At 36.8% G+C, this 25,871-nt stretch overlaps 2 protein-coding genes and 1 non-coding gene across 3 annotated transcripts; 1 reads left to right on the forward strand and 2 right to left on the reverse strand.

The window, feature by feature from the left end:
• Nucleotides 1–805: 805 nt before the first annotated feature.
• Nucleotides 806–6,863, forward strand: LOC125586079. The gene is made up of 4 exons (XM_048755880.1): nucleotides 806–944; nucleotides 4,457–4,956; nucleotides 5,072–5,150; nucleotides 6,316–6,863. Exons 1-4 carry the CDS (start codon nucleotides 806–808, stop codon nucleotides 6,861–6,863), a joined length of 1,266 nt encoding a protein of 421 aa, XP_048611837.1.
• A 4,728-nt stretch (nucleotides 6,864–11,591) lies between these two features.
• On the reverse strand, nucleotides 11,592–11,698 carry LOC125586639. The gene has a single exon (XR_007323176.1). It is a non-coding gene; the product is annotated as a small nucleolar RNA R71 (small nucleolar RNA).
• Nucleotides 11,699–24,780: 13,082 nt separating this feature from the next.
• LOC125585514 (glucan endo-1,3-beta-glucosidase 1-like) lies at nucleotides 24,781–25,850 on the reverse strand. Its single transcript, XM_048754734.1, has 3 exons — nucleotides 25,512–25,850; nucleotides 25,166–25,420; nucleotides 24,781–25,076 (listed from the first exon to the last, which is right to left on the reverse strand). Exons 1-3 carry the CDS (start codon nucleotides 25,579–25,581, stop codon nucleotides 25,042–25,044), a joined length of 360 nt encoding a protein of 119 aa, XP_048610691.1. The 5' UTR covers nucleotides 25,582–25,850; the 3' UTR covers nucleotides 24,781–25,041.
• Nucleotides 25,851–25,871: the final 21 nt, after the last annotated feature.

The following is a 25,871-nucleotide window of genomic DNA, read 5'->3' on the forward strand; positions in this document are numbered from 1 at the left end:
ACAATTTTTACCTTTCTTTTATGGGAAAAATAGTATACTGAATTTTAAAAATGTTAAAAAATATGAAAATTATTGGAAACAAAAGTACGACAATATATATGTTTAAAAGTTTTTTTTTTTTAAGTGGAATCATATTTTATTTTATCTTCTTGCTACAGTTAGAATACTCATTCTGGTCATCTATTTAGTCTAGAAATCGGATACTAAGTTTTATACATAGATATATCTTGGGTATACAACGTATACATCTATTTAGTCTATATATTATGTGCCATAACATGTTCTACCTTTTACCTTATGTGGCGCTTAAGGAAGAATATGTTTCACATTTACTTTACTGTGTTCTGATTTAGCTAGGATATATATATTCTACGTGAAATCCGAAAAATATGGAAGTTTCCATATTCGGTTAAAGATGTTTCCTAAATCTAAACTAAATCTTCCCTAAATATCTCATAGAATATTTTCTCCCACGTTTTTTTCCCACGTTTTTCTCCTTCTCCCACGATCTTTTCTCTTCGTTGTTTGTGTTTCTCTCTTCTTCATCAACATAATCATATATTTTCTCTATCAATACAACATGGTTCTAAGCTATGTTAAATCTGGTGAACCTGCAGTTGTATCTCTATCATCGAGGGACGTACACATAAGTGAATTTTGTGACATTATTCATTTCAGTGTGTAAACATTGTTTAGATCATCAATGTGTCGTTGATGTAGTATAAGAGCATTGAGAAGAGAGAAGGAGTTTTTGGCGAGAAGGATAAACTCGAGACTGACGCCTAAGGAGAGAGAGGAGCTGTACATGAAGTGGGACGTATCACTGGAAGGAAAACAGAGGAAGCTACATTTCGTGAACAAGCTATGGACTGATCCTTACGACTCAAGGCACGTGCAAGAGAGTGCAGAGATAGTTGCCAAGCTTGTTGGGTTCTGTGAAAGTGGTAACATCTCTAAGAGATGTTTGAGCTCAACTTCGCCATGCCTTCAGATAAAAAGTGGAACAATGTTTGGGACAACATCTATAATCTTCTTCATCTATGAAGATAGTTTTTTTTTTTGTAAAAAAGTAGACAACACATAAGAGTACTCCTAGTTATATCATTATGGTTGTGTTTGTAGTACTAGATTCCTTGTCAAATTTGAGACTATAACGATCAGATTACCATGTATGATCCTAGCGCCAGTACCACGTCCTCTTGACAGTGGCTATAACAAACCTCAGTTTTAGAATTAATTTTAATGAGTCAAGACCTTGTACCCCCATTGCTGGGGACGCTCAGCTAAGTGATTCTACTTGTAATGAAGTTTTCTTCCACTGTCGCACATAAAAAAGGTTGAACTTTAACCATATTAATATTCGGCAATATGAAGGTACACAACAAAACTGAATCAATCTCTGCAACCTGAAACTTTTGTGTGCAACGACAGGCCCTTATTTTCTGAGGAACACTGTAATATTGGAGCATGAGTGTGACCAAATCTATGATAAATAATGACAACAACTGAACAATATTGACTCAAACAGCAAGCTTAAGTTTCTTCTATGTTGTTGGAAAATGTAATTCTAGTTTTCCTCCCTCTCCATGTGCTCAGGTGATGAATTGTATAAGAAACAGCTAAACAATACGTAGCAATGGCATCTGTTAGATATATTGTTGGTTTACGTATGTCTGTCGAAGAACTTCTATATGAGTACATAGAAAGTGGCAAAGCCAGCGCAGCCTATACATGCAGCTTTTGGCCCACCTGAAACAAAATCAAATTCATCAAAATCCCCAGAGACGCAACGTATAATGAGAGCAAACAAAAATCTCTTGAAAGAGAGCATGTGAAATGTCAAAGGAACAAAAGCAACTACGAGACTTCAGTTTGAGAATCAAAGATTATTACCTACTGTTAAGAAACTTGAGATTTTGAGGAATTTGATGGAAGAACACTTCGATTTGGAATTGGCCCGTCCGACGAAACTAGTTGAGGAAGAAGACTTTGATTTCGTTGTTTCTTCAGTGAGATAGAAGAGAAAGATGACGAAAACGAGGTTAGATACTAGGGCAGATGAAGAGCTCGGCGGATAAGACAAGGGCAGATGAAGAACCCTAAATCGCCATGGGAGAAGCTTCTACGCGGAGAAGACGAGGTAAGAAAAAAGGAATTAGGGTGTCGATATCTTAACCCGTGTCCCTCTTTTGTTCTCTCTTTTTTTTTTTTAACTTTTTAACTATTTTAACTATTAAATCTATTACGAAAATTATTAGAGAATTATTACTTATAATTATAATTCAACTTAATTGATTAATTTAAGGGCATTATGGTATTTACAGAAATTAAAATCCTATTTTCCTAAAAAAATGTTGCAGAAATCTTAAGTGGACAAATCCAAGTTCAAAGTGTCACTTTTTTCTAATTTTACCTAATAATAACTTTGAAGTAGGGTGATGGTTTTCACTAAGAATATTTAGCATATATCTAGAATCGTTGCTAACGGAATCTAAAAATATGGTATATACCTAATATTATGGATGCAGTTTAATGATGAGTTAAATTTGGTTCTCATATTTTAGAAGAGTCGTATAATATCTATTTCTATTATCCGATATATCTATAAATGTTAAAAGCTTATATATAAATTCGTTAAGATCTTAATTAGTACTAAATGATTTTGCATGGTGAATAAGTTTAAAAATCTAGAATATTCGATATGGAGCATAATAATGATTTATATCTATTTTAAATATCAAGTAGATAATATTAGCCAATATAATATATATAACCATAAGTTATATTAAATTATATTTTTTATGAATGTAATATAATATATATAATAACCATAAGTAAAAATTCATATGGTACATTTTCATATAACACTAAATTAAAATGTCCACTAATTGATATCTGTTTTTTTAATTATTTGTATGTTTCATATAACACTAAGTTAAAATCTTTAAACTGACATCATATTATTATATGTATAAGCCTAAGTTTAAATCATTACGCACCCTTTGTTTTTGGTAAAAAAATATTATTTGTATGTTTAAGTCATTACACACCCTTTATGTTTATAGAATTGAGGGTTTGTATGTTAGAGTTCAGGGTTTGTGTAGTTTAAAGTTATATTTTTTGGTTTAGGGTATCAACCGATTTTTTAGGTTATAAAGTATAGAGATTGAATATTGAGATGTATATTAACATGAGAGAATGTAGAAGGTATATAAAGAAATACGAGAATAGAGTATACGTTAAGATCAATTACGATCGATGAATCCTATGATTGATTCTATTTTACTAGTAAAGATTTCTTCCTTTTTTAGATTTCTGTGTGGAACATTTTGTTCCGTTAACCGTTGTGTCTTTTCGTGGTTGCCAGAACCCCTTATCGTTCTTTTTTTATATGTTTTTATGTTCACTTGGTGATCTTTTGTTTGTGTCACAGCGGAAGTGAAGGTTCAAACTAGACTTGTTTGGGGTATATTTGTGGTGTTTATCCCTAGTTATACTTCGATGTCTTTGTCCAAAGTTTTTCTAGACCTCAGTGATTCTTCTGTTTGACCTTGGACGCACATCTACATTACTTTCATTCTTTCAATCTGGTTCGTGGCTGCTAGACGCTTAGTCTTCTCGATGGGTCTTGGATATGGGTTTCCTGCAACTCCTATCTTCTTGCTTTGGCTTTGGTACCACCGATGATCTTCAGTTGTAACACGTGGAGCTTATTTGCAAATGAATCTTTCACCTGTTTTGCAGTGGTCTCTGGTGGCTGCGCATGTTGGTGTGTTGGCCCTGGTATCGTTTGTCCACAATGTGCGTTAGTGGTTCTCCCACCCGAAATTTCGTTTTTCCCGACATTATGGTGTTTATCATTACCTGGTTTTCTCTTCTTTTTTTTTTCTTTTTCGTGGCAATTATTTTCTCAGTTATTAGGACGACATATGTGGTTGCCTGCTTGGTGGTAAATTGACAGTTAAGCATTTAGTCTTCATTTTATCGGCAGAGGTTGTTCCAGAGGTTATGCTTCCTTTTGGTCTTTTTGCTTTATACAGGCTCTCGGTTTAGTGGATGTAATGTTGGGAGGTTTGGAGGCGGTAATTAATCTTTGAGAGTTTCACCTAAACAACGGTGTCGCTGGATGGTTTCACTCCCTCATACTGTTATGCCAATGTTGTTGGATAATTCCAATTAACTTGAGGAGCAAGTTAACTCATTAAAGTGAAGTTTGATGGGTTAAAGAAAAATGAAAACATATCGAGCTTAGGAATGTTTCTATATTATTATTAGGAAAAGATGTAGCTTCGCCCTTAGGAAAAGATGTAGCTTCTTCCTATATAAAGAGTTCTCATGGAGAGATGTTCCATCAAGAGAAATACATTGAAATGTTTAGTTTTGAGAGAGTTTCTAAATCTAATAAGAAGAGAAGTTCTTATAATCTTTGTGTTTGTGCAACTTTAATTGGTATCAGAGCTCCAGGTTTCGAAGGTCGTTTACAAGAGGAGTTGTAACTTCGATCAAAACATGGGAGACGATTCTCAAGCACGTGATAAAGGTCTTGAGATGAAGAAGGACATACGATGTCCGATGTTAACATCGACCAACTACACCGTATGGTCGATGCGAATGAAAGTTATGCTTCGTTTATACGAAGTTTGGGATACGATTGATCCAGGGAGCGATGATGCAAAGAAGAACAATATGGCGATTGCTCTAATCTTTCAATCAGTCCCGGAAGCGTTAATACTTCAGATCGGAGAACATGATACATCGAAGAAGATTTGGGAAGCTATCAAATCCCGTAACCTAGGTGCTGATCGCGTGAGAGAAGCAAGGTTACAAACTTTGATGTCTGAGTTCGACAAACTGAAGATGTCAGACACAGACACAGTGGATGACTACGCAGGAAAACTTTCAGGCTTAGCATCGAGAGCAGCCGCGTTAGGAGAGATAATGGAAGCATCAAAGCTGGTAAAGAAGTTTCTGAAGGGACTTCCAAGAACGAAGTTCATTCACATCGTAGCTTCGTTAAAACAAGTTGGATCTAAATTCAACGGGATTCAAAGACATTGTTGGGAGATTGAAGGCTTTCGAAGAACGCATCAAAGAAGAAACCCAAGATGAAGGTCAATCGAAGCTCATGTTTGGAAAGAATGATATGCAAGGTAGTGGAAGCCATAACAACTCGCGAGGAAGAGGCATAGGTAGAGGTTATGGTGGAAGAGGAAGAGGACAAGGAAGGTCTAATGGTTCTGATGGTCATAACAAAGGAGGAGAAGTTTCAGACAAGACCAAGAAGGACTACTCTAAGGTTAGATGTTGGCGATGCGACAAGATGGGGCACTTCGTGTCACATTGTCCTACACGACCAAGAGAAGAAGCTAACCTAACGGAAACACAAGAAGCATATGCATTATATATGCATGAAGTAGTATTCCTCAACGAAGAGAGAGTGTTTCCTAAGAGGTTTGATGAAAGTGATGGAAATACGAGTATATGGTACCTTGACAATGGTGCAAGTAACCATATGACAGGCAAGAGAGAGTTCTTCTCAAACCTAGATGAGAGCATCAAAGGCAAAGTCAAATTCGGTGATGGATCAAACGTCGAGATTGTTGGGAAAAGTTCGATCACGTTCATCGGAAAAACAGGGGAGAGAAGAGCACTCAAAGGTATCTACTACATCCCAAGTCTTAAACACAATATCATAAGTCTTGGACAAGCAACCGAGATGGGTTGTCAGGTTAATATGAAAGAAGACTTACTGATGCTGAAAGATCCCCGTGGAAGGCTATTAGTACAAGTCGCAAGACAACCAAACCGATTGTACAAGACACCAATGGATGTTGAATATCCAAAGTGTCTTCAAATACAAGAAACTGATGTTACATGGACGTGGCATGCACGGCTAGGACATGTGAACTTTGGAGTCATGAAGAATATGGTAGACAAAGAGATGGTAGTAGGGATGCCTCAGGTGATACACGAGAAAGATGTGTGCAGCGCCTGCTTAGTTGGGAAGCAAACTCGGAAGTCTTTCCCGCCTAAAGCAAAGTATCGAGCATCACACGCATTGGAGTTGGTACATGGTGACTTGTGCGGTCCGATATCACCATCAACACCAGCAAACAATAGATATGTATTTGTCTTAATTGATGATCACTCAAGATATATGTGGACGATGCTGCTAAGAGAGAAGAGTGAAGCGTTCGATCGGTTCAAAAAGTTCAAGGAGTACGTGGAGAATCAAACGAAGCTACAACTCAAGACTTTTCGCACCGATAGAGGAGGAGAGTTCACATCTTCTGAGTTCATTCGTTTTTTGTGAAGAAAACGGTGTAACTAGACATCTCAATGCATCGTATACACTATCAACAAACGTGGACGAAGAACCAGGATCATTCAAGCTTTCTCATATTGATGTTACAGAAGAAGGAGATGGTGATGAGCATCAAGATCACCAACACCAGCAAGTAGCAGAGAACAACGATGTAAACCAAGACCAACATGTAACATCAAGATATGGCCATAACATCAGAAAACCAAAGCGGTTCGATGATTACATCCTACTTGCTGAAGTTGAAGGTGGCAGGCCCTTGCTGGACATCGATGGTGAACCAGAAAGTTACATCAAAGCTGCAGTGATACAAGCTTGGATCAATGCAATGAAGGCAGAGATCGAATCTATCATCAAAAACAAGACCAGGAAGCTCGTCAAGAAGCCGACAGGTGTGAAATCGATAGGTTTGAAGTGGATTTATAAGATCAAGAGGAATGCAGATGAAACGGTGATCAAATACAAAGCAAGGCTAGTCGCAAAAGGCTATGTGCAACAACAAGGCATAGACTTCGACGAAGTGTTTGCACAGTTGCTCTAAGAGCTTGGAACATCAAACTCGGACATGTTCTCAAGGAGATGGAGTTCACGAAGTGCACCAAGGAACCTACGGTATATCAAAAGAAACATAAGGAGGAGCTTCTGATCATAGCTATATACATCGATGACTTGTTTGTAACAGGGACTTCGCTCAATGTTATCAAGCAATTCAAAGATGATATGTCAAGAAAATTTGAGATGTCAGACCTCGAGATGCCTACATACTATCTTGGTATAGAAGTAACGCAAGGAGCTGATGGCATTCACATCAAACAAGAAGGATACGCGCAAGGTATACTTGTCAAGACGAAGATGGAGTCATGTAACTATACTCACGTTCTGATGCACACGAGTTTGAAAGTATTAAAGGCAGAGGAGGAGCCTGAGATTGATGCAACATCGTATCGAAGCACCATAGGATGCTTAAGAGAGAGTCATAGAGAAGCAGTGAAGCATCTATACTCACGTTCTGATGCAACATCGTATCGAAGAAATGCGATGCACCTATTAACGGTCTATGGAAGTTCATCGGAGTTCAGAAGATCAACATACCCGAGATTCGAGTTGGAATTAAGGGGGGAATGTTGGATAATTCCAATTAACTTGAGGAGCAAGTTAACTCATTAAAGTGAAGTTTGATGGGTTAAGGAAAAAAGAAAACATATCGAGCTTAGGAATGTTTCCATATTATTATTAGGAAAAGATGTAGTTTCGCCCTTAGGAAAAGATGTAGCTTCTTCCTATATAAAGAGTTCTCATGGAAAGATGTTCCATCAAAAGAAACACATTGAAAGGTTTAGTTTTGAGAGAGTTTCTAAATCTAATAAGAAGAGAAGTTCTTATAATCTTTGTGTTTGTGCAACTTTAAATGTTGGGTTGGTTAGTAAGATTATGCTTGTGATTGTCGAAGTGGTTAGTGTTCGGTTGTCTTCATGAAAGCTATAAAAACCGTATTATCAAGGCTTGAGGGTGTTTTCTTCTCGGTAACTCGCGGAAACCGTTTAGTCTTTTCAGTTCTTAACATTTTTTTTATTTTTTTGTGTAAGTTTTATTTCGTTGGTTCTGCTTCTAAATTTCAACTTCTGGTATTTGTTCTAGGGTTGGTGTTGTTGTGATTTAGCATTTTTGTTTAGTTTCTATATCGTTGTTACTAGTAGATTGTAATCTCTATCAAAATTTAAAAATTTGGTATAATAATTTAATTTATCAAAAAGATGTATTTCAACCTTTCAACCCATAATAGGTTTTCAAAAATGTTACTATCCTAAAGACTTTGGGACAAGTGGCTGAACAAACTTTGCAAAAATGATAATAGGAGAAAATATCTCGAGGAAGATTGGAAGCACTTTCTTATGGACCAAGAGGCAGAGCTAATGATACGACGCCGTCAACACCGTGGCCATGAAGTTACGATGCGCCACCACTTTGAGACCCACCAAAAAAGGTTCTTATAGAAGGTGAACTTCCTGTGATACGTTAGAAAAAGTAGCATTTCTTTTATTCCTTTTCTTATTTCATTATATTTACTTTTATATATATAACAACATAAGCCAATTAATATAACCTGACTCACAAATCACCACACCCACCCATCATAAACTTTGGATAAAGTGATTTGAAACCAAGTTGAAATTAACCAAATCACCATAGAGTATTTCCAAAAACCCTTGAACACTTAAATTTTGAGGTTTTTTGCCCTCCAAAAAAGATTTTCAAACCTTCAAATTTTTAGATGTCACTATTCAAAACCTCAAAATACTATTTATTTTTTATTTTAGTCCTTATAATTTTAAAACTTCCATATAATTGTATTCGTATTAAATTTTATCACTTTAATATTTATTAATATTTCACCTAACTTTTCAAATATATATAGAATATATAAAAATATATTACTATAAAATAAAACTAATATAAAATACGATTATTTAAGATAGGATTTTTATTTCACAAAACAATTATAATATCAACACACTGGTTAGAAATGCAAGATGGATGACGATATATGAAAATACTCATTTAACCTGTAATCTTCATATAAAAACTCATTTCTTATTTTGAAATGCGTTGATTGATCATATATGGAAACAATATGGAAAAAATATTAAGTAATTTGTAATTTTTATGAACTAATTCATGTTTATATTATTGAAGTTGAAGACTAAAATGCAAATTACATAAGATTTTGAAGATAAATTTGTGATTTCTTCTTGTAGCAATCCACCTTGAAATTTTCATTTTGAGGATCCTCCACCTTAAAATGAGATTCATTCTTGAAGATGCTCTTAATAAACACATTAAAAAGAAAACAACAAAATCAGTCCATTTTCTAGTGAACAAGAGTGAATTTCGGAAATTTTAAACGATTTTACCCATTTCATACAATTCAAGTGTTGTAGAATAAGTTGATATACACTTCATTCATGCGATTTTATGGTTTTGGCAGAAAAATATTTTGGCTGGATGATATCTTGCATATTTACATTGTTTTATCCATTCACTCATGTGCATTTTGATCATATAGACTAGGATTTAGCCATGTTTAGGTTGCATTTTGCATACATGAGTCTTTATCAGATATTGGAGTACCACATGGAGTTCTTGGAGGCATTTGGGTGCATTTGGAGCTCAAAAGAAGTGATTAAAGCGATCAACGGACGAGCAGCGCACCAGAGCGACCTCACCGGAGCGACGCCGTGAAGTCGCTGTGACACACATCCCGTAGCGATCCAGCCAGAGCGACATGGAGAGGTCGCTCGCGTTTCTATCGTGAGACACCCCTCTCAGAGCGACTTGCCAGAGCGACGCTCCGAGGTCGCTCGCGTTTCCATGGCGAGATGACACAAAACGAAGCCCAGAGCGACCTCTCAGAGCGACCCACTGAGGTCGCTCCCGAAGTCCGGAGAGACTTGTTGGAGCGACACACCAAGGTCGCTCGCGTCCTCTCGTCCGGAGACACCAAAGTCGAGCATCCTGGAGCGACCCCTCAGAGCGACCTACCAAGGTCGCTCCCAGTCAGAGCGACCAGCCAGAGCGACCAGCTCAAGTCGCTCGCGTTTTAACGGGGCGAGACACGAAGAAAGCGTCGGGAGCGACCTCCTGGGAGCGACTATGCTAGGTCGCTCTGCGTGTTTGATTGGACGATTTTTATGTTATTTCAGGGGCCTTTTGGTCATTTGTTTTATTGTTTTTAGATTGCAAAAACCTAAGTTAAGTACTCTTTGTAGCCACCAGGCAGATTATCTTTTGATCTATTGAGAAATACACAAAAACTCTCTTGAGAAGTTCATCTCTTGGATTTTGATTGTTATGTTCTTTTGTTCTTGTTGATTTCTTATCTATTTCTCTACATGATTAATCTGAAATCCAATATGGGTTTAAGAGGAATCATGGAGATTGGTGAGTAATCACTTTTTGAATTCATGGGTTAGGGAGATTAAGAGTGATTAGGTTAGTTCTAGGATGTTTTAGTGTAGATCATTTTTGTTCCTTGCTAGTAGAGTATTCATAATGCATCTTCTGAGTTGGCCACTCAAAAGTTGATCAATAGACATTTCCCACCCAAAAGGTGTTTGATGAAATGCCTGAGACAACTCTCCTAGGCTTTTAGTATACTTTGCCAAAGACATTTGTTGTTAAAGGTGCTAAAATAGCTAATAGACTTGTTAGTAATGATTGCTTTCATATTATTCAACCAAAGACATTTGATGTTTGAGATATGTTAGCAAATGAGCATTCATCTAGACATAGAGCTTGCTTAGAATTGTGTCTAGGCTTAAGGTTGATAGTTTGATTGATCATTTGTCATCCTTAGTTCGATACTTGATCACCCAAGGTCTAATCCCTATGCCCATGAGTTCTCTTTTCCCTTAGTCAAGAAAGTATCATTCTGTTATTGCTTCTTTTTAATTAGTAGTAGTTTAAAACCCATCTAAATCATTGGTTGCACTTACATTAAGTGAGTACTTGCATTCTCGGTGCTTTGATATCCCTCAGAACTGGTTCGACAATCACTATACTACAACATTTGTCTTAGGAGCCTTGAAAACTCCTAACATCAAATTGGCACCGTTGCCAAATTCTGAGTAGATTTGAACATTGAGATTTAGTCACTTACTTGAGACTAAGTCATTTTTATTTTCTTTTGTTAATGATTCTTCTTCTTCACCTACCTTTAACTTTCAGGTGTATGAACTTGAGGAGCAGGGGTCCAACAAACCTAGTTCCAATAGTAGCAGACATCAGAGCTTTAGAGAGGGAGTGTGTTCGAGCTAGAAGAGAAGAAGAACAACAAGCCCACTTGCAGCGATTGGATATTGATATGGCAGATCCACCGCAAGGGGCAGAACACCAACCACGGGCAGCTCGACCCATTGGTACTTATGACCGGCCCAACATTCATGGTCACAGACTGGGAATCCGAGCACCAGCTGTAGCAGCCAACAACTTCGAGATCAAATCAGGACTCCTCAACGTGATTGAGAACAACAAGTATCATGGCTTGGCTCTAGAGGACCCATTTGATCACTTGGACAGGTTTGACAGCTACTGCGGGTTGTCAAAAACCAATGGTGTGTCCGAAGATGCTTTAGAGCTCAAGCTATTCCCTTTCTCTTTGGGGGATAAGGCACGTCAGTGGGAGAAGTCTCTACCCAGCGATTCTATCACCACTTGGGATGACTGCAAGAGAGCATTCTTGAAGAAATTCTTTTCATCCTCAAGAACTGCTAAGCTGAGAAATGAGATCTCCAGTTTCCAACAGAAGAACTTGGAAGGATTCAGTGAAGCCTGGAAGAGATTCAAGGGCTACCAAGCTCAATGCCCACACCATGGTTTCTCTAAGGAGAGCTTGCTGAGCACATTCTACCGTGGTGCTCTTCCTAAGTACAGGGCCAGACTGGATACAGCTAGCAATGGGTTCTTCTTGGGGTGAACTGAGGAAGATGCAGAGGAGCTGGTTGACAACATGGTAAAGAGTGATGCAGTCTACAGTGGAGACCACGACAGAAGCAGTCGAACAGATGATAAGCAGACGAGGAAGGAGTTGAAAGCTCTACAGGATAAGATAGACATCCTCCTTGCTGATAAAGCCACACAAGAGCAGCTGGAGTTTGTTGGTAACTCCAAGCAGGACGATCCACCTGTTGTCCATGAGGTTGAGGGTTTGGAAGGTCAGGAAGAGTTGTGTTTCATCAACAACAATGGTAGCTGGTACAAAAAAGAGCCCAACTTTCAGTACAACAACTACCAACAGAAATCCTATCCCAACAACCAACAGAGTGGTTATCCGCCTCGACACAACCAGCAAGGCAGCTATCAACCTCAGCAAAACCACTCATATGGTTCCTCTGCTCCTCAAGAGAGCAGCACTGACACCCTGCTGAAACAAATCTTGGAGTCTCAGACTAGAAGTGAGAAGCATGTTGGTTATAAGTTGAAGAACCTTCATTCCAAGATTGATGAGAGCTACAATGAGCTCAACAACAAGTTCTCACATCTTGCTTCTACAGTCAAGAATTTAGAGAATCAGTTTGCTTGCATGAACACTCACCAGACTCGCCAGCAAGGATCTCTACTTGGAAAATCTGACCAAAACCCCAAGGAGGCCAAAGCTATCACCCTCAGGAGTGGTAAGCAGTTACCTCCTACAACCCTCACCAAGGATGCTGAGAAAGTAGGTGAGGAGGTGGCCATCAACTTAGATGATCAAGTGGTGATTGTTGATGAGAAAATCAATGATGAAATCTTGGAGATGATTGAGGAAGCCAAGGGTAAAGGAAAGGTTGGGGAAGAGAAGAAAACAGTGAAAGATGGTGAAGTTCTTGTTCCAGCAAGTGAGAATTCTTTTGTTCCTCCTCCCTATGAACCCAAACTACCATTCCCTGGTAGATTCAAGAGGCAGCTGCTAGAGAAGTACAAGGCTTTGTTTGACAAGCAAATGAGTGAAGCTCAGGTTGCAATGCCCATCATCGATGCTTTCATGTTGATTCCTCAATACAACAAGTTCCTGAAAGATGTTGTAGCTGCAAATAAAAAGGAAATGGAAAGCATGATGATTCTTACCCATGAGTGCAGTGCCATCATCCAAAGGCTTGACGTTCCAGAGAAGTTAGAGGATCCAGGATGCTTCACACTACCTTGTGCTCTTAGACCTATGATATTTGAGAAATGTTTCTGCGATTTGGGAGCTAGTGTCAGCGTGATGCCTTTGTCTGTTGCAAAGAAGCTTGGATTCACTCAGTACAAGAAGTGTAAACTCTCTCTGGTGTTAGCTGATCGTTCAGTGAAGTACCCTGTGGGCATCTTAGAGGACCTACCTGTGAAGATTGGAAAATATGAGATACCTACAGATTTTGTGGTGCTTGAGATGGGTGAGGAGGCTCAGGACCCATTGATTCTTGGAAGGCCATTCTTAGCTACAGCAGGAGCAATTGTTAAGGTGAAAGAGGGCACGATTGATCTCCATTTGGGTAAAGGGCATGTTCTCCACTTTGACATCAAGGAGAAAATGAAGAAACCAACTGTGTTCGGGCAAGCCTTCTACATTGAAGAGATGGGCACTCTTAGTGATGAGCACCTTGAAGAGTTACCACCTGAGGACGACGAGGAGGGAGCATCTCCCTCTACTCATTCTCCATAGAAGGTAACCCACTACTTTCCCTTGTATATACCATTTCGTTTTTTTTTGCATATTAGTTTTCTCTTTTTGGGTATCTCTCTCTCATTGACAACACAGAGACTGTGTCATTTAAGTTTGAGGGAGGTACCAAGTATTTGATCACGTTTGCTTTGATGATTTTGAGTCTCATGCATTGCATTATACATATATATTTGCATTAAAAAAAAAAATTCATTTAGTTTGCATCATTGGCATTTCTAGGAGAGTCTAGAGCATATAGGTTGCATTGGGAGCAATGATTTTAAATGCCTTGTAAAGAACACTAAGTTGCACCTGGGTAGCTTTTGCACCTCTCAAAAACACTTGTATGCTTGGAGCCTTGAAGACTCTTCCTGAAACTTGTTGATTGCTGAAACTCAGTCTTTGAAGCCAACTACAACCTTATTTGAACTGAACGAACTTAATGCTTCTTGCTCATGGTCCCTTGTGTACTGAGTCATGGCTATACACACTTGAGTTGTCACATCCTTTATGCCAATCTTATTTTGACAAACTCTAGTGGTAGACCACTCCCAAAACCTTTCCCTTCTTTTAAGCTTTCATTGTTTGATGAGTGAGGCCTTCTTCGGAAAGTCTTACATGTGCATAATGTTGAGAGTATCGGGAACGACAATGCTTTATCTTCATTCTTGTTAGATTGGGCACTCTATTGTCTAGCTATAGGTGGGGGGTGAGAGTTGTGATTATGATTTGGGAGCAATGAAAAAGTAAAAGAAATAACTCTTTGTGTTTAAGTGAATTGTCTTACTGGGATAAGTAGAAAAAAAAACCTCTAGCTCAAGTTATGAAAAGTCTTGGCCCCCATTTAAAAAAAAAAAAAAAAATATGAAAAGAAAAGAAAAAGAAAGAAAAAGGGGGCTAGCAAAGTTGTTAGGAGCTAAGTAATGTTTTGAGGTTGCGAAAAATCCCTTGCAGATTTCAAAGAGAAGGAGTTAATGTTCTTAGGATCTTTTGGTGAGAGATGTGAGTTGGGTTTGACATTTGAGAATGATTGTGTAATTGTATGTTTGGGAAAATGGTAGAACAATGGAGATTGAGCATTGTATGCATGAGTTGGTCCCTTTCTTAGATATATTATGTGCAATGTCAAGGCTACTTGTTTTGAGAGTAAACCACTTTAAAAGATCATGGATTTTGAACCTCTTGACCCACTTGAATAAAAGTCTTCCCTTACTCAACCAAATGATTTGGACCAATTGACCATTTGCAAGAATTCACTTGATGCTATGCTTAATGAACTTGAGAGTTGGCTGATTTGCATGTGTGAATGCATGATGATGAGTGTAGGGATGAAAAGAGTTGAATAGGCCTAGAGAAGCTAAAGTATAATAAGAGAGGGTGTACTAATGCTGAATTTAGATGTTGATTTTAGTGCTTTGTGTGTTTCTTTTGGCAATGAGTTCCCACCTTCAAACCTCTCTCCCTATGAGTTCTAGAAAGTTCACTTGAGGACAAGTAAAAGAATAAGTTTGGGGGAGTTGATATCTTGCATATTTACATTGTTTTATCCATTCACTCATGTGCATTTTGATCATATAGACTAGGATTTAGCCATGTTTAGGTTGCATTTTGCATACATGAGTCTTTATCAGGTATTGGAGTACCACATGGAGTTCTTGGAGGCATTTGGGTGCATTTGGAGCTCAAAAGAAGTGTTTAAAGCGATCAACGGACGAGCAGCGCACCAGAGCGACCTCACTGAAGCGACGCCGTGAAGTCGCTGTGACACACATCCCGTAGCGATCCAGCCAAAGCGACCTGGAGAGGTCGCTCGCGTTTCTATCGTGAGACACCCCTCTCAGAGCGACTTGCCAGAGCGACGCTCCGAGGTCGCTCGCGTTTCCATGGCGAGACGACACAAAACGAAGCCCGGAGCGACCTCTCAGAGCGACCCACTGAGGTCGCTCCCGAAGTCCGGAGCGACTTGTTGGAGCGACACACCAAGGTCGCTCGCGTCCTCTCGTCCGGAGACACCAAAGTCGAGCATCCTGGAGCAACCCCTCAGAGCGACCTACCAAGGTCGCTCCCAGCCAGAGCGACCAGCCAGAGCGACCAGCTCAAGTCGCTCACGTTTTGACGGGGCGAGACACGAAGAAAGCGTCGGGAGCGACCTCCTGGGAGCGACTATGCTAGGTCGCTCCGCGTGTTTGATTGGACGAATTTTATGTTATTTCAGGGGCCTTTTGGTCATTTGTTTTATTGTTTTTAGATTGCAAAAACCTAAGTTAAGTACTCTTTGTAGCCACCACGTAGACTATCTTTTGATCTATTGAGAAATACACAAAAACTCTCTTGAGAAGTTCATCTCTTGGATTTTGATTGTTATGTTCTTGTTGATTTCTTATCTATTTCTCTACATGATTAATCTCAAATCCAATATGGGTTTAAGAGGAATCATGGAGATTAGTGAGTAATCACTTTTTGAATTCATGGGTTAGGGAGATTAAGGGTGATTAGGTTAGTTCTAGGATGTTTTAGTGTATATCATTCTTGTTCCTTGCTAGTAGAGTATTCATAATGCATCTTCTGAGTTGGTCACTCAAAAGTTGATCAATAGACATTTATCACCCAAAAGGTGTTTGATGAAATGCCTGAGACAACTCTCCTAGGCTTTTAGTATACTTTGCCAAAGACATTTGTTGTTAAAGGTGCTAAAATAGCTAATAGACTTGTTAGTAATGATTGCTTTCATATTATTCAACCAAAGACATTTGATGTTTGAGATATGTTAGCAAATGAGCATTCATCTAGACATAGAGCTTGCTTAGAATTGTGTCTAGGCTTAAGGTTGATAGTTTGATTGATCATTTGTCATCCTTAGTTCGATACTTGATCACCCAAGGTCTAATCCCTATGCCCATGAGTTCTCTTTTCCCTTAGTCAAGAAAGTATCATTCTGTTATTGCTTCTTTTTAATTAGTAGTAGTTTAAAACCCATCTAAATCATTGGTTGCACTTAGATTAAGTGAGTACTTGCATTCTCGGTGCTTTGATATCCCTCAGAACTGGTTCGACAATCACTATACTACAACATTTGTCTTAGGAGCCTTGAAAACTCCTAACATCACTGGAAAACACAATTTTCTATTTTGTGGAAAAACACGATGTTTGGATTTTGACGGGAAATTACGATTTTTCAATTTTTATGGAAAATTGAGATTTTTTGGTTTTTGACAGAAAACATTGATTTTACGTTGATTTTACGATTTTGATGGGAAACGCGATTTAATAGTTTAAGCAGGAAAACATATTATTATGTTTCAGCGAGAAAATGTGATTTTATTCGAAAACGTAATTTTATGATTTTGGCAGGTAATAACAATTTTCGATTTTGACAAGACAGCGAGATTTCTGTTCTAGAGAGAAAACATGATTTTCCGATTAAAAATATATTATATAATAATTATAATAATTAATTTAATTAATTTATATATTTGTATTAAAGGTATCTAGGTCTTTTAGATTTTGAGATGAAAATATAGCATCCAAACTGTACATATTTTATGCATCTCAAATATCTAGATATTTTAGTTATTTATAGATTTTGTATTTAGATATCGCATCTACATATTAATGCAATAGTGTTCAATAACATTTAGATGCAGCCTACGTCCAAAAAAAGGAAGCGTTATTTTCATAATAGAAAGTCGCGTTGAATAGGTTGTGAAGGCTTTGAAGAGTCAACTCTTCACCAAACTCTTAGTTGTACAGAAAAGTTATGAAACCAAGGCAAGAAAAGTTCTTCACCTAAAATAACGATATATCTTCACACCAACAAAATATAAAATAAAAGTTTGACAAAATTACCACAAGACAAGAGTCGTGTTGGTGACTCGACAAAGAGAGAAATGCTCCGTGTCAATCCTGCCGTCTGCATGCAAGACTTTGTTCTCTTAATTAGTAACTTCTCGGCAGGGTTAGGTGAACATGAACTCGAGAAACTTTTAGTCCAAGTCAGCCTGAAAACAGATAACACCGTGTGATATTTGCTGTTGCAAGTCTTGTTTAATTGGATCTGTTTTTACGTAAAGTATATTGTTTTCCATATGGAGCCATGTATATATAATATTGTAGCCTTCTGATTTTTCCAATAATTTGTTTTTGTTAATTTGTTTTGCATTTCGGTTTTATGTTTCACTTGTAGATAACAAAAAACGCAAAAATGAAATGAAGTATCTCATTGCTCAAACTTCATCTTTTGTAAATCAAGAATAGTTGACGTTTCAACATGATCCTTACAACTATAATACAAAACAAGTAACTACAACCAAGTGTTCCCACATTCATTTTGAAAACCCGAAGATTGAAAACTGTTCGCCAGCTCGAACCGTCCTCATATGCAGAATTGAAAACCCTGAAAGAAAAGTCTACTTCGTTTTCAGAAAGACAAAAGGGAAGGACTTCTGCCTGACCCAGTGACAAAGGGAAAATCTGGTTGCACTCAGGGGGGAGGCTTTATGGTACGGGGTCACGTGCCCAGGGGCGGATGTAGAATCATATTTAGTAGGGTGGGCATTTCAGTCTAAACATGGGTTCGGTTTGGATTCATTTGGGTCTAAGAAAATATGAGAAATTTATTTTTTCAAAAAAGAAAAGAAAATTTTAGCCAGATGCAACCCAAATTAATTTGGTTTGGTTTGTATTTGGTTCAGTTTGGTTTGTGTTATGTTCTGTTTAATTTGGTTTTGTTTGTGTTTATTCCATTTCAGTCCAATATTGACTTTTTTAAAAAAATTTGTTCTAGTTTAAGTACAAAAATATAATTTTATAAAAACATAAGCAAATCATCATTTAACACTGAATTATTATTTTATTTACATTTAAATGTGAAGCCAATTACATCACAGTAAAAATATAAATATAATCTCAGATGGATCAATGCATCTACAACGGCTAAACCTATAAAATAATCAAATAATTCTTATAAGAGTGCAAATGATATCAAACTAAAAATATTATACGATATCCTATAAATTTTTTACCAAAAATCCAGTAGATCCATCCAAAACATTTATCAAAAATTCTCTTTTAATGAAAATAATTGTAAGTAAATAAGCTTCTCGCACGTCTCAATGAAAACATATTATGCATCAGATCAAGAAATTGGGAATAACAAAAACATAGTCATTGTTGCAAAATTCCATCCGGAAAGTTGGCCTCAATTCAATCTTGGATGGCTCTTAGAATGAAGTTATGTCTTTCACCCGCGCCTTTTTTTTTTCCATCCCCTCTGTTAGCCCAATAACTAGTGCAACTCGAGCATGCCCATAACCGAGATAGAATGGCAAGTTCGACTTGGTCAAGAACAGTGAAGCCGGAACTTAGGGAGGTGATTGAGGCAATCCCGAAAGAGGAGACTATAAAAGAGGATGAGATCAAGACCGTTAGGGTATTTTTAGGTGGGATCTTTGTAGGTAATACAGAACAGTAAGTAAACAATAGAGAAGCAAGAATCGAGACTGAAAAAGATGTTTTATTGATTGTTTGTGCAGGACTACAACGTTTGGTGTATAAACCCTAGTTCTAGCCTCCTAGCTCTAATATTTTAATCTCTGAATGTCGATCTTTTGTTCTAGGGTTTGAGCTCCTCTTTTATATCTTAGTCGTAGTCGGTTATTAGGTCAGAGTCCTCCATATTCGGAAATATGGAAGAATCCCTTTTGATAGAAATCTTTCATTTTTACCCGGAGGCAGGAATTGAGCCGGGTTTGAGCCGGGATTTCTCCAGGAATTTGAAAGCCGGCGTCCTTTTCAGAAGCTGGAGTAATCTCTTCCGGATTTCTCCAGGCATGAATATGTTCTATCAAATTGGTGCGTGTTGAGCGATATGGATCGGAAAACTTCGTGACAGATGATCTACAATGATGACAAAGAACAAGAAAAGCAGCGGCGATGTGCAATCAGATCCACCGCTGACCTTGGATTTGCTATATTTGACGTTACATGAGCACACAACAACACATAGAGAAAATCATAGGTTTACAAGATCATTTCGGGAGCTGGAGAATAATTCAAAAGTTATGGAGCCGAGAATTGAAGCTTCGATAGAGGCGACGATCGAAGCGTGTTATGAGATGTGTGAGAGATTGGAGAAGAAATTGTCGAAGAGTATCAAGGTGAGAGAAGAGTGATCTAATGTCAGCTGTGCAGGATGTGATCTAATGTAAGCTGTAGTGACGCTACTTCCTGGTTGTTGCTTTGGGAAGAGAAGTCAAGGTGTTTTTGGAACGGAAGATTGGGATCAGCAATCATCTTGCTCCACTGATTGTCTCGTTTTGACGGTGAGAGGTGTCTAAATGAAGTTCATGCCTCTCGAGGTGAGCCTCGGGGGTTTGAGAAGTTGCTTTGCTACAATGTGTTTGACCCACAAACGTGGTGAGCATCCTTCAGATTTCTAATAAATTGTTCGCTGTTGGCGGTAGCACAGAGGTCGGTCGTTGACTGAACCTAGCTCTAGCAGCGGACAACCTGTTGCTTCGGTTCCATACCCACGAGTTAGGTCTATCAGTTGGAACATTTACTGGAGGGGCCACATGGAGAGCCATCTTACTTAGCCCTGGAGAGTTCTCCAGAGCAGATGTCTGGGATTCGGTATAGATAGGGGCATCGATAGGTTCCCTGGTAGCGATAGTGCTCTGCTGAGTCGAAAAGACGTTGTCGGCTTGATCTGCACTGTTGCGGTTGGATTCACTGGTTCTGGGATCCATTTCGATCTGGCTGATCTTTGATCGGGTTCTTGAGTCAGAGATATCTTTTTATCTTCTCCTCACATACGGTGCCAAATTGTTGGAGATAAACTCGTAATCAAAATTTTAATGTGAATAGAGTAAGGTTTAGGGAAACGGTGTGAAATGATCTCTGTGAATAGATCTCTAAGATATATTGCCTGAATTGGACTAAAATTAGTGACAATGAATATGATAAATACAAAGAATAAATAAGAAGATAATGAAACTCAGAAGAGAGTATTCTAGGTCTCAAGCGACTAAGTCAAAATGCCTCTATGAAATAATGGTCTTAGATTGTTTTTTTATACTGCTCAGCTCACTACAACTATCCTGAGTATCTAGCGAGTACGTGTGAAGCCTTAGTCTGAAAATCTCAGTATGTTGTGTAACCGTTTGACAATGAGGTGACCGGGTCTTGGTTGTTATCCAGACTGGAATAGCTGGGATTCGCCGATGAACCATATATTCACTGCCAATTTAGCCTGATTCGATTGGTCATTTACTGTGCCAGATTTATGTTATAAATCCTACTCAATAGCAGTTTCATATGACTAATAATAAATGAACTTTTTAAAAATTTAGGTTTAAAATCTTTAAATTTTATATAATCACTTTGTCTCATTCTCTCTCTGTTACTTTAGATTATTTGCCTAAATATTTTTTTTTTTTGTAACTTTGGTATCTGGACAGCCACATTCCCAACTATCCCCTCGTAAGGGGTCCAGCGCCCCAACGGAAGGGATGTTAAATCCGTTGTGGTCAAGGCTCGAACCCGGGTGGCGGACAGTACAGTTGTACCTCCTTTACCACCAAGCTACGAGCGCTTGGTTCTAAATATTTTATCATCATGTGATTTGTTGTTAAACACACTGTTTTTAGTTTATACTTATTGTATTGTAAGAAATTTATTTCACCTTGTTTACCATATTTGTCATGTTTTTAGCACTATAATCTTATAAACAATTATAATTTGACCATGCATAAATAAAACCTTTTTTTTGTCAGGATATTGATTGTAGTTCTCTTTTGTTTTTTTGTGTGTGGATATATCCGCTGTTGGTGGATACTATATTATTCTCTCTTTAAGGATTGTTTTAAATTTGTATATGTATAGTAAGAAATGTTTTTGTATATTTTTAAAATAAAATATCATTACTTATGCATGTATTCATATTTCAACCAATAAAAAATAAAATTAGAGAAAATAAAATTAATAAATTTTGTATGAAATTATAAAACGAATTTATTTTAATATCAAACGAGAGAGTATTATCTAATTTATCAAGTGTTATCCATAAAGTTTATGTGGCTGTTCTACAAACCAAATCTTGTAGTCAACATTTCATGGGAACATTTAAGTCTTGAGTTTAATACTCCCTCTGTTTTTTAATATAAGTCATTTTAGAATTGTACACATAGATTAAAAAATTACTAATTTTTTATATTTTCTAAACAAAAACATCATTAATTATCTATCTAACCACAAATCAACCAATAATAAAATAGAAGGTATATTATCATTGGTCATATAACATTAAGTGTTAATAAATTCTATATAGAAAACTGAAAACGTCATATAATTTGATACATAAAAATTTCTCTAAAACGACTTATATTAAAAAACGGAGGGAGTATATTTAAGGTGAAGGTTCCACGATGGTTACTTGAAAATGTTTCACCGCCTCAACTTTTTGTAATGTTTAAGGGAAACAATTGAATCTCGGGTTAAATATACTTGTGGTTAAGGTTTTATGGTATTAAAGACGCCTTGTGCCACTTTAGAGTAAAGATTCTCTCAATGATCGTTTCACAAAGAATAAAGATGCCAACATGAATGCACATATTATTTAGACTTTGAATTAGGCATGTGCATAATATCCATAACCCGAATCCGAACCAAAAAAGCTGTTTTGTATCCGGTTCGAAATGTTAGAAATATTCGTATGGATCTTGTAGGGTGTTACAAAACATATCCGAACCCGATGTGTTATTAACCTAGTATAAACAAGTAACCCGGAAAAACTGAAAAACAAGAAATAATATAAAAAACGATCCAAATATCCAAATTAGTATGCAATAGAAATAGTTGAAACATATTAATAAATATCTAATTCAAATATTCAATTTCATATTATTTTGATATAGTATCTAAATATAAGTATTTAAAATCTAAATAAATACTTTATATATCCAATTCTATATAAATAAATAAATATTATTTTTAAATTTTAGATTTTAATCATGTTATCCGAACCGATCTAATATAGCCCGAATCCAAATGATATATGATTACTTTATGAGTTTTAGGATGTGATACAAATTAGAATCAAAACCTATGTGTTTACTAGAATGGGATCTACAGTGTGTTACAAATTTAAACCGAAATCCAAAATATCTGATCCAAACACCAACAGTTACCCAAACGTATTGAAGAGGAACATTAAAAAAATTTAACATTCCTAAAAAAAACTATACTCCCTTCGTTTTAAATTAGTTGTCATTCTAGAGTTATACATACAAATTAAGAAACTATTTAAATGTTAAACTATACACCCTAATTTTTTTTATCACAAATATAGTTTTCAAGGGTCAAAATGACCAAAAGAGCTTTTACTAAAAGGTAAATATATGGTTTAGATTTGAGGGATGAGATTTAGAATTTTAAAAAATAAATAAAGAAATACTAAAAATTTTAAATAACAATCTTAAAATAGTTTTACTAATAATTTTCAGATTTTAAAATAAATTTTGAAAAAATATTGAATGAAAAAAATTAAAAAAGTCAAATTCAAAAACATACTATTCAAAAAAATATATTTTTTTTATTATTTATTTAAATAATTATGCATATTTAAATAATTATGTATATTTAAATATCTATAAAGTAATAGTATAAGAGTCTTTTACTTTTTAATGAAACCTTTTTTGGTTATTTTCTTTCTTATGGACTCTTTTGGTGAAAAAAACTATTTTATGATCATTTGAGAGAATCATCCAAACATTTATTGTTTACTTTGTTTAATTAAGGGGCAAAAGAGATAAACTCATAGAAAAATTGCATTGAAATCATAAAAAGAAACTTATTTTAAAACAATTTTCTTATATTACAATAACATTTGATTTGAAATCGAGAGAGTATCATTTATGGAGATATTTTTTTTTTCATTTCTTCTTAGTCATTTTTAAAAAATATTATAAAACAAATTAAATTTCAGGAAAAATAATCATTCCTCTTTATTCTTACTATTTTATTCATATCTGTTCTCTTTGTAGTGTTCCTACTTCCTACAATGATTAGTAGTTAAACCCTTAGTATTTACCACATTTTCTTGAGCCACTTCGATTCAGTGGGTTTCGAATAGGAGAGCTCATAATAAGTTGTAATCGTATGATGTATAGGACTTGACTCAACTACTTCCAAGTATGTATTATCATAAAATTTTAGGGAAAAAGAATTTAATGCTGTGTTCAGGTCGGTCTATATTGACATTTGAGGCATTGGTGCGGATAAATAATAGCAGGTTGGTTGATTCAATCGAAAACCTCAATGCTCAGTACAGAACAAGTTGTTCCAGTAGCTTATAGAATCTCGATTGTATGATCTCAAATAATAAGAATTCCTCTCTTATAAATCTCTTAAGGAAAATCACTCAAAACCTTAAGCTCTTTCACACAATCATAAAACTCATAAGCTATGCAACAACCTTGCATCTTCTTATATAGTGATTAGATAACTCCTAATCTCTATAAACTTAACATATTTCTATATTTCCTTTTCCTAATCATTTTACTAAACTATAATTCGGTAGGATTAGGTCTTTAACTTATATCTTAAGTTTTTTTTTTCAAGCTTAATCCAACATTCTCCCCTCTAAACTTGAAATCCATTTTTGACAAGTCTTCATCAATACCTCTTATCTCCTTGAGCTTCAATTTCTCGAATGCTTTCATCACGATATTGCTTCTCTGTTCACTTTCGGTTGTATGCCGATGCAACTCTTGAAGCCATATAACTTGTTCCATAGCTTCAGTCCATGCCATGTCTTCAGCTTCACATGACAGTAACACAACAGTTTCTTGTTTGCTTGATCCCCACATAATTGAACTTTCACCATCATGAAAGATATGTCCTGTCATGTTCTTGCCATCATCTGAGTCAATTCTATGACTTTTACCAATATCTCCAACAATTGGTATCAGAGCGGTTGACGAGAAATCTGCAAGAAAACCGAAATACCCTTCCGGAGATGAATGATATCCTATGAGTTAGGAATGAGAGGTGTGTGGCAGAGATCAAGTCAGAAGATTCTGGAAGTTCAGTTGTGGGACACGAAATGAGTGTGATCCTTAGTTTGAGGGGGAGAATGTGAGATATCAAACTAAGTCTCACATTGGAGAATTAGACAAATGGTGTCTAATATATAAAGAGATGTCCAACTCTAATTAGTACGAGATTTTTTGGAAAAGAAACCAAAAGTAAATTCATGCGGGCTTGCCTATTAGGCTCAAAGTGGACAATATCGTACTAATTGGATAATATAGAGTTGGATATGGGCTTTCGCAATCCCAACATAGCTTCTCAAGAAAGCTAGACATTTCAGTGTTTTCAATCGAAGAGTGAAGAATAGTAATGAGAGAACAGTCTTCGTGTGAAGTATATTACATGAATACTTCTTTGGGATGAAAACATTACATAGTGAGGAAAAAAAATAGTGAACAAAATCATAGCCTGTTTATTCTTGCCGCATCTCGTCTTTGTTGTCTGATTTGAATCACGGTTTATACTCATAGTGGCAAGAACCATGACCTGTTCCAGTCATATAAGGATAAGACTACTGTTGGTTCACTAGATTCAAAGGACTCAAGTACACACACATAGAGAGAGAGAGAACTTACTTGGGTCAAGCTCAGTAATCATGGCAGCGCCTTTGAAGTAACAAGAGCCACCTTTGTGCTTATAAGTTTGGTAATAACTGTTAAAGGCAACAGAGGCATGATCCCTGATTGTGTTGGGCAAGAAGCAAGGTTGGTTTTGCTGCTGCATTTTGCTGCAGTCTGCTCCGCCTTTCGAGCAAGCCCAGTCTAAGGCTGCCTGCAACTCATCGTCTGGCGTTTGTTCATCTGCTATGCACCATTGTTCCGACTCTGCCTCTGTGTAATACATACATACATACATCTTTCATAAGGAAAAAAGACAACAAAACATATAGTTGCAACATTTCAGTGATATATTGTTTGTTACCTAACTGTTGGGAAACAGTGAATGCTAAGACAAGCAAAGCAAGAAGAATCCTCATCAAGAAAGTTGACATCTTTTCCAAGAAGGCAATGTGTGGAGCAGAGAGATTCAGATCTGATCCTGTTAGGAAGTCTGAGAGCTACAAAACAAATGAGTGCAACTTGACCCCCTTTATATAGTAGTTAGAAAGAATCACTAGTCCCAAGATCTATGATTTTAATTCTTAAATGTGAACATGATGACTTGGGAATCTTGGTTTGCTTCAGATGAAATCATGTGCCAGATCTGTGTTTTGAGGAAGATTTTGTTCTGTTTCTGGTAGCTTTACAGAACACAGAGTCATCCATACGGTTCCCATAAAGG

The sequence above is a fragment of the Brassica napus genome, chromosome C4 (assembly GCF_020379485.1).
Source record: "Brassica napus cultivar Da-Ae chromosome C4, Da-Ae, whole genome shotgun sequence".
NCBI classification, from domain to species: Eukaryota; Viridiplantae; Streptophyta; class Magnoliopsida; order Brassicales; family Brassicaceae; genus Brassica; species Brassica napus.

Excerpts from the sequence above, each read along its gene's own strand:
- LOC125586079 (XM_048755880.1), top strand. The coding sequence starts at position 806 with ATGAAGTGGGACGTATCACTGGAAGGAAAACAGAGGAAGCTACATTTC. Across the intron at positions 945-4,456 it reads TGTTGGGTTCTGTGAAAGTG|AGCTCCAGGTTTCGAAGGTC; the intron begins GTAACATCTCTA and ends AATTGGTATCAG. Across the intron at positions 5,151-6,315 it reads TGGAAAGAATGATATGCAAG|AAAACGGTGTAACTAGACAT; the intron begins GTAGTGGAAGCC and ends TTTTTTGTGAAG.
- LOC125585514 (XM_048754734.1), bottom strand. The coding sequence starts at position 25,581 with ATGTCAACTTTCTTGATGAGGATTCTTCTTGCTTTGCTTGTCTTAGCA. Across the intron at positions 25,421-25,511 it reads CACTGTTTCCCAACAGTTAG|AGGCAGAGTCGGAACAATGG; the intron begins GTAACAAACAAT and ends TGTATTACACAG. Across the intron at positions 25,077-25,165 it reads GATTACTGAGCTTGACCCAA|GTCATGGTTCTTGCCACTAT; the intron begins GTAAGTTCTCTC and ends TGACTGGAACAG.